The sequence below is a fragment of the Nicotiana sylvestris genome, chromosome 7 (assembly GCF_000393655.2).
Source record: "Nicotiana sylvestris chromosome 7, ASM39365v2, whole genome shotgun sequence".
Lineage (NCBI taxonomy): Eukaryota > Viridiplantae > Streptophyta > Magnoliopsida > Solanales > Solanaceae > Nicotiana > Nicotiana sylvestris.
The window spans coordinates 141,254,402-141,263,945 of NC_091063.1; the positions used below are offsets into that span (position 1 = coordinate 141,254,402).

At 38.0% G+C, this 9,544-nt stretch overlaps 1 protein-coding gene across 1 annotated transcript; it reads left to right on the forward strand.

Annotated features, from left to right (window-relative positions):
- The first annotated feature begins 1,847 nt into the window (after positions 1 to 1,847).
- Positions 1,848 to 3,402, forward strand: LOC138873861 (uncharacterized). The gene is made up of 2 exons (XM_070152346.1): positions 1,848 to 2,275; positions 2,793 to 3,402. Exons 1-2 carry the CDS (start codon positions 1,848 to 1,850, stop codon positions 3,400 to 3,402), a joined length of 1,038 nt encoding a protein of 345 aa, XP_070008447.1.
- The last annotated feature ends 6,142 nt before the right edge of the window (positions 3,403 to 9,544 follow it).

Sequence of the window (9,544 nt, forward strand, 5' to 3'; positions counted from 1 at the left end):
CCAGATGTTTTCTGAAGTGAATATGATCCAGGCTGGTGAAGGCACTAGTCGTGCCGATATGCAACTAATTTATCCAAACACCATGCTCACCAACTGGGAAACAACTCCTCTCCCCACAAGGAAGGAATCTTGGTAGTTTGCTTTTGCAGCTTCTTTTCTATATTTTGGGTTACTTTCAGGGTTGTAATGCAAACATCTCAGTATGATTGTTTTGTATTGATGTTAACCCTTCTATCCTTTCGAATTCAATGAAATGCAGTTCAGTTTCCTATTAAGTTTTGTATCTTTTACTTTTCCTAATTCCTGTCATTTATTTCCATTTCAATTTTGTTAATGCCGACTTTAATAACATGACATGCATGCGGAATTCACACCCAGATCATAAAAAGCTGTCTAATATCAAAGTAATGCATCAAGAGGTTGAATATGGTAAAGATGAGGTTGTTGAGGAAATAAAAAGAGAGTTGGAACAATTTGAAAACAATCCTAAGCCCAACCTCAATTAAACTAAGCTGATTAATATCGGAAGTCATGAAAAAGTTAGAGAAACGAAGATAAGCATTCACACTGAAAAAAATAGAGATGCCTTGATTTAAATTTTATTTGAATACAGAGATGTATTTGCTTGGTCTTACGATGATATGCTAGGTTTAAGTGTTGATCTAGTGGTTCATAAGCTTTCTACGTATCCTGATTTTCCACCAGTCCAACAAAAGCAACAAAAATTTAAAACAAACATGAGTGACAAAATCAAAGAGGAAATAATGAAGCAACTGGGAGCCAATGTGGTCAAAGCTGTTCGATACATCACCTGGGTGGCAAATGTTGTACCTGTGCTAAAGAAGGATGGAAAGACCAGAATCTGTGTTGACTACATGGACCTGAACAAAGCAAGTCCAAAGGATAATTTTTCTTTACCAAATATCTACATTCTTGTAGATAATTGCGCAAAGCATGAGATACAATCGTTCGTGGATTGCTATGCTGAGTACCACCAAATTCTAATGGATGAGGATGATGCAGAAAATACTGCTTTCACCACTCCATGGGGTACTTATTGTTGCAGGGTCATGCCATTCGGTTTAAAGAAGGGAGGGGAAACTTACATGAGGGTCATGACCACTATTTTTTACAACATGATGCATAAAAAGATTAAAGTATATATCGATGATGTCATCATAAAATCAAAGACACAGGCTGATCATATGCGCGGTTTGAAAAAGTTCTTCGAACGGCTTTGAAGGTATGACCTTAAGCTCAATCCAGCCAAGTGTGCATTTGGGGTTCTATCTGGGAAACTCCTCAGTTTTATAGTCAGCCGGAGAGGCATCGAATTGAATCCATCTAAGATAAAGTCCATTCGAGATCTGCTACCCCTAAAGAACAAAAAGGAAGTCATAAGTTTGCTCGGGAGGTTGAACTACATCAGTAGATTCATTGCTCAGCTCATAACCACATGCAAGTCCATCTTTAAGTTACTGAAAAAAGATGCCGCTATCAGGTGGGAGGATGATTACCAAAAAGCTTTTGACAGGATCATAGATTATTTATCAAAACCCCCTGTACTGGTCCCACCTGAACCTGGTAGGCCTTTGTTTTTATATCTATCGGTGATGGATAATTCCTTTGGATGCATTCTGGGGCAACATGATGCAACAAGCAAAAAGGAATATGCAATCTATTATTTGAGCAAGAAGTTCACCAATTATGAGGTTAAGTACACCCTTTTAGAAAGGACATGTTGTGACTTGACTTAGGTCGCTCAGAAGCTGAGACATTATCTTTTGGCCTACACTACTTACCTCATATCCAGAATGGATCCTTTGAAGTACATCTTCCAAAAGCCAATGCCCACTGGCAGGCTCCCAAAATGGCAAATCCTGCTCACAGAGTTCGACATCATCTATGTCACTCACACCGCGATAAAAGCACAGGCTTTGACAGATCATTTGGCAGAGATTCCAGTTGATGATGAGTACATGCCACTTAGAACATACTTTCCATACGAAGAGGTCAACTCAATAGAGGAAGTAGTTCCAGACGATAACCCTGTATCGAAAATGTATTTTGATGGGGCTTCCAATATCAAAGGAGTTGGGATCGGGGCAATCCTCATCTCACCTATTGGACATCATTACCCTGCAATGGTCCGACTTCGATTTGTCTGTACCAATAATATGGCACAATATGAAGCTTGTATCATGGGTTTGAAAATGGCCATCGATCTAGATGTGCATGAACTATTGGTTATGGAAGATTTCGACTTGCTTATTCGGTAAGCCTAGGGCGAATGGGAGACTCGAGCCATCAAGCTTATTCCATACAGACAATGTGTGCAAGACTTGAGCAAAAGATTCAAATCCATCGAGTTCAGGTACATTCCCAGGTTTCACAACGAGCTAGCCGTTGCCTTGGCTACTTTAGCCTCGATGCTCCCTTATCCAGGCAACACTCATATTGATCCACTAGAAATCCAAGTTCGAAATCAACACGGTTACTCCAATACAATTGAGATAGAACCAGATGGTGAACCATGGTATCATGACATAAAACGATTCCTGGAAACAAGAGAATATCTAGAGCACGCCCAAATAGATCAAAAAAGAACTATAAGGTAGTCGTCAGTGGTTTCTCCCTAAATGGGGAAATTCTGTACACGAGGACCCCAAATTTAAACTTGTTGAGATGCGTAGATTCCACAGAAGTGGAGTAGATCATGAGTGAATTGCATTCGGGGCTATGTGGACCACACATGAATGGATATATTTTGGCGAAGAAGATTCTACGGGCAGGGTATTATTGGCTTACGATGGAGTGATATTGCTTCAGTTTGTTTCGCATGGTGACCTGATTTACTCGCCTCCTTCGGAGTTGCATCCTATGTTCTCTCCTTGGCCTTTCATTGCTTGGGGAATGGATGTTATTTGGCTAATCGAGCCAAAGGCTTTAAATGGGCATAGATTCATTTTGGTTGCAATTGATTACTTCACCAAGTGGGTGGAGGTCGTCACTTTCAAAGCAGACACCAAGAAAGCAGTGGTAGACTTTGTTCATTCCAACATCATCTGTCGCTTTGGTATCCCAAAGACCATTATCACTGACAATGCAACCAATCTAAATAGTCATTCGATGAAGGAGGTATGCAAGCAATTTAAAATTATGCATCGCCATTCTACCCCTTACCGGCCAAAAGCCAATGGAGCCATTGAAGCAGCGAACAAGAACATCAAGAAGATTCTTAGGAAGATGATCCAAGGTTCCAGGAAATGGCATGAAAAGTTGCCTTTTGCTCTTTTAGGATACCGCACGACTATTCGCACATCTGTTGGTGCAACTCCATATCTGCTTGTATATGGAACTGAAGTTGTAATACCCGCTGAAGTCGAAATTCCCTCTCTCTGAATTATTGTGGAATCAGAGATTGAAGACACTAAGTGGGTCAAGACCCGATTAGAACAACTGATGTTGATCGATGAAAAACGGCTAGCAACAGTGTCATGACCTAAACCGATGGGCCGCGACGGGCACTCGGTACTTTACTCAACCAAGTACCAACGTAACGTATCTTTCTTATTACATCATCAATACACGTGACATACGGGCCTAATAGGCCAACATAATCATTTATAAACTCAAAACATAGGCCGACTAGGCCGTACAATCTTTCTCGTACACGACATATGTCTACAACCCTCTAAGAGTACATAAATATCATAAAGGTTGGGACAGAGTCCCGCCATACCAAACAATACACGTCTAAGTCATACTAACCAAACAAGCAACTCCGAAGCAAATGGAGCACACCAACATCTTCCGCTAAGCTGATAGCCTACTTGGAGGGCTCTCGACCTGTCTATCGGGACCTGCGGGCATGAAACGTAGCGTCCCCAGACAAAAAGGGACGTCAGTACGAAAAATGTACTGAGTATGTAAGGCACATAAATAAATACATAATAGACATAGAAGAAATATAGAGTAATTGACTCGACCTATAAGTCTGGATAACTCTGTAAATCATAAATTAGTTTTAGCGTCATGCATGTGCGTATAAATTTCATGTCGTGCATAGGTACATGCTTCATAACATCATCAGCCGCTGAGGGCATCCCATCATATCATATCGGCCACTATTAGCAAAATCATCAACGTATACCAGCTGATCAGGTGGTGGTGCGTATATAATACCATAACCTTTCCCATATGCCATATACATACATACATATATATATATATATATATATACACATACATACATACATACATACATACATACATACATACATACATATATATATATATATATATATATACACGCGTATATAACTCCATCTGGACATGGGTCAATACACATGAATGTAATGCATGAAAAGTACGTTACTAAAATCTTTCGGAATTTTATATGACCATTTTGCCTTTGAGTAATATCATAAAGTAAACTCTTTACAACTTTCGTATTTTTCTGAGACCCATGAACAGATGATAAAATATTATGACACATGAAAATTCAAGAACATAGATATCTTTAACACTTTTATGAATAGAGTCATTTATGGAATTTCTGCATTTGCACGTTTCGTTCGTATCGTATGGATCATGCCAAAAGAAAGAAGGGATAGCCTTAACATACCTGGAGTAGGGAAAAATGCGTATGATATTCTTGGAAAAGGTTGCACCTTACTCCTTTAGAACCGAAATTATTTTACGTTGCCAAAAATTCTAATACGTCTTGTTGGATTTTTTTGTAGGAATTGGTAAATCCTCTGTTCAAGCTTTGTGAATTTATCATAGTCTTCTTGATTTCCTTTATGAACATTTGTATCATCTGCTTGTGCTTTTCTATGTGTCATTCTGTATTCTGTGATAATTCACATGTCCTAAAATGATTCAACTTATTGTATACTTGGTTAAGCAAATCCTTTGTTCCAGCTTTATGAATTTATTATAGTCAAGGATTGCTAAGATTGTAATGTCTGAAGAATGAAATTTGGTTGAAACCCATCAGAATGGCTAACGCATCCCTTTGATATAGAAATTATTCAGGAATAAAGTGAATGTGTAAGACTTCACATTAGTTTCCACCTCATAAAAAAATTCTATGAGTCATTTACCTTGAATATGGGGCTGCCATCTCATGTTATTTGATACTTATCCAATATATCCCTCATTAATTAGGTAATGTCCCGTTATCCGATAATTAACCAATTACCCATATAATTAAGAATTATTTCCACTTACTTAAAATATTACTCACTTTTCACATACCTTATACACCTTACTAGCATGGACATGTAGTACCTTGCATGTCACTAGTCCATAAATACTGGGTATTTTAGCTCGGGCCGTATTTTATCCCAATATGCCAAACTTGGACGAAAAATTCATTTTCTTTGACTTGCTTCTCCTTTCACCTTCACGAATTTATTCATCACTTGTGAAATAGCATAATCTTTATAATCTCCAAATAATCTTTTACTTGGACTGATGTCAATTACCTTACGACAAATTCAACGTACAATACTACAGGGTGCAACATCGTCGTAACTAAATATTGTGAAGCGTGGCATCACCCTAATGTAATATTGTTGGGGGTAATATCATCGTAATATATTACTGAAGAGGGTAACATCATTGTAATATATTACTACAGAGCATAACATCGACGTAATACTGCGGGGCATAATATTATTCCCCCCTTTGGAACATTCATCCTTGAATGTTGATTGATGCACTTATCATTTTCATAACTTATATCTTCTGAATACTTTAGAACTTCCCTTTCCATCTAGGCAACTGTTCTGTGAATGAGTGCAAAGTCCAGGGCATTCCCTCCTTAGGCCTCTTTCTCACGGCAGAACTTGTAGTCGAAATCCTTCCAATCTCGTAATTGTTGCTACGTTTCATCATACAACCTATACGATTTTGACCTTGTAAGTGTGCCCAATCTCTAGGCTTCATATGTAGATCTTGATAAGATGTCCTTTTGGGCATATATGAGTATACTGAAGTTCTTCGCTTGGTACTTTTTTGAATTCACGAATATTGTTATATCTCATCGCATAGGTCTGTTTAGCCATCCATATGAATTTACTGCCATAGCTCTTACTTTAATAGCATTAGACATTCTGAGCTGAAAGGAGGCAAGCAAATGAAGGGAGGCATTACTGAAGTCTGCTACCAAATTCCAGCTTACTCTCGTTGCTTATTCCATATGTATAAATTTAAGTCCTTTAATGCTTTCTCATTACTTCTCATCTTTAGAATGTTGGCCTAATCTCATCTCATACTTTATGACTTTTGTCCATCCATTGTTGATTCACCTCAATATTGATCTACAATATAACATTGATAACTTGGAACTTCTTACGTAATACTTTGCCCTTAGGGCTTACGTTACCTCAAGGAATATTCAAAGCGATTCCCATAATCCTATTTCATAGTGTCTCACTTTATGAGGGGTATCCTAATTTCGTGCCGCTAGCGAAATCTTTTATACTTCTCTTCTTTTTTTTTTCTTTTCAAATAATTATTCAAACAACAGCCCAAACATCATCCTTTATCTGTCATAATTACACCCTCATTTTATTACCTGGTCAGTATTTTATTCTTTCTAAATGCTATTAATCTTAGACTCTTTTGAGTTCATTAAGGTTATAGTGAGCTTTGTATAACATAGTCTTCTCGATTTCCTTTATGAACATTTGTATCATCTGCTTGTGCTTTTCTATGTGTCATTCTGTATTCTGTGATAATTTACATGTCCTAAAATGATTCCACTTATTGTATACTTGGTTAAGCAAATCCTTTGTTCAAGCTTTGTGAATTTATTATAGTCAAGGATTGCTAAGAATGTAATGTCTGAAGAATGAAATTTGGTTGAAATCCATCAGAATGGATAACGCCTCCCCCTTCTCATTGTAGTCTTTGATATAGAAATTATTTAGGAATAAAGTGAATGTGTAAGACTTCACATTAGTTTCCACCTCATAAAAAAATTCTATGAGTCATTTACCTTGAATATGGGATTGCCACCTCATGTTATTTGATACTTATCCAATATATCCCCCATTAATTAGGTAATGTCCCATTATCCGGTAATTAACTAATTACCCGTATAATTAAGAATGATTTCCACTTAATTAAAATATTACTCACTTTTCACATAACTTATACACCTTACTAGCATGGGCATGTAGTATTTTGCATCTCACTAGTCCATAAATACCGGGTATTTTAGCTCGGGCCGTATTTTATCCCAATATGCCAACTTGGACGAAAATTTCATTTTCTTTGACTTGCTTCTCCTTTCACCTTCACGAATTTATTCATCACTTGTAAAATATCATAATCCTTATAATCTCCAAATAATCTTTTACTTGGACTGATGTCAATTACCTTACGACAAATTCAACGTACAATACTATAGGGTGCAACATCATCGTAACTTAATACTGCGAAGCGTGACATCACCGTAATGTAATACTGTTGGGTGCAATATCATCTTAATATACTACTGAAGAGGGTAATATCATTGTAATATATTACTACAGAGCATAACATCGACGTAATACTGCGGGGCATAATAAATAGTGTGTTTTGTCCAGTTATACCAGCAAAGAATGGCACGCGCTTACAATAAGAAAGTGCGCCCAAGGCAGTTTGAGGTAGGCCAGCTAGTTTTGAAACGCATCCTTCCGCACCAGGTAGAAGCTAAAGGATAGTTCGCCCCGAACTCGCAAGGACCCTACATCATCATGAACGTGTTACTAAAAGGGTCCTTACACTTGGTAGATAAAGAAGGACGGGTACCAGACATGACTATTAATGCAGATGCAGTCAAAAGATATTATGTCTGATATATACCCACTGTAGAATTTTCACGCATTGATTTTCTCATATCGAGATGATGAAGGCTATCATTTGCTCGCTATTCCAAATAGGTATCACCCTTTTGTTAACTCTTTTGAGACGTATTTGTCTTCTTTGTTTCTTGAACCTGTGTACTTGTAAAAGCAAAAAAAAATGGTCAAACAACAAATCTCCTGAGTCATTGAACTAGGTCCGACCTGATTTCGAAGGATACGTGGGCAGCCTTACCCTGGGTTCAGTCCCACCAGAACAAAAAATCCACATTCCCAATACTCCAAAACTGGGGCAGAAGTTTGTTTATTTTATGATTTTTCTGTAAAAATAGTTTCAAAAGTTGTAATTTAGTTCAAGATTCATTTCGCCTTTTTACCTTTCAAGAACTTCTGATCGATTTTTTTAAGAAAGTTTGAAGTCCTCATTCCAAGGGCGTTGGGCAACCTCCATGCAATATCTTAGTCAAAAAAAAGGAAAAAAAGAAAAAAAAAGAAATGAGAGAGTCTTATCGGTGAAAACCCATACGGGCACTATAAGGCGACAATGAGCAAAGAAATAAGAGAGTCTTATTGGTGAAAACCCAGATGAGCACCATAAGGCGATAATTAGTAGAGAAATGAGAGAGGTTAGTTAGCGAAAACCTGCAAAGGGTGCTACTAGCCGAATGAGGGTCTTCGATTCTTCGGCATGAGCACAACCAAGACAATTTCAAGATGAACATTTGCGATGAATTTGAGAATTAGACAGCTCAAACGGATCAGGCGTCCAGTCCAAAATGCATGTCATGATTCATTGAAGTCGGCACATACCTCCAGATAAGTCTCCCTATTCCTTTCCCCGAAAGCGACACCTTTTGTTTAAACACAGTTCTTTTTCACTTTCAATTATTATTCTGTTTTTACCCATAATTTTTCTTTGAGTCCCATTCAGTCTAATCCTGCATCAAAAGCGAAGCAAAGAAATGGCTGCAAAACTGGCTACAGTTTCCCCGTAATATCGAGCATAATTTGGGGCATATATGGCATTGATGAAGGCACGAATCCATCTGTGATCTCATTTGATAAGGAGAACAAAGTATCTCAAAGAAACTGAAAAGGTCACCTAAGCAAGACCTGCTTTATGAGAAAAGTTGATAAGCACTACAGACACAAACTGATACTGGGTGCAAGACAACTGAGTTTGATTTTAAAGAAAATTTGCCTTGCCTTAAAGACAAGGGTAGTAGTACTATCGACATCTGGGTATGAAACAGTTGGGGGCAACATTGGAAAGACAAGGTCTCCAGAAATGATATAGAGCATCCCAACATCTCGGTACCACACTGACAGAATTGGTTCTTCGACAACAGTGGTCGTGAATCAAACTACTCAGGGCATCAAGGCCACAAACTAGCCACCACCTTGAAAACTCACAAATTTTTCTTTGTTTGAAGTAGGAACAAAGTAGTGCAGAATGGCGATTTTAAAAGAATGAATGTCACCAAACATAAGCTCCTTAAAATCTTCATTTTCCTTTTCAGCATGCATCACTATTGTTCAGACATCCCATTTTCGTAGCTTAACTCGGGTAGAACCGTTTTGCTTAGAGGGATCCAGCACATAGTTCTGGGTAGAAGTGCTCTTCGCTCAGGTTGTTTTACATAACTTAACTCAGGTAGAACCATTTCTCCTAGGGGGAGCCAGCT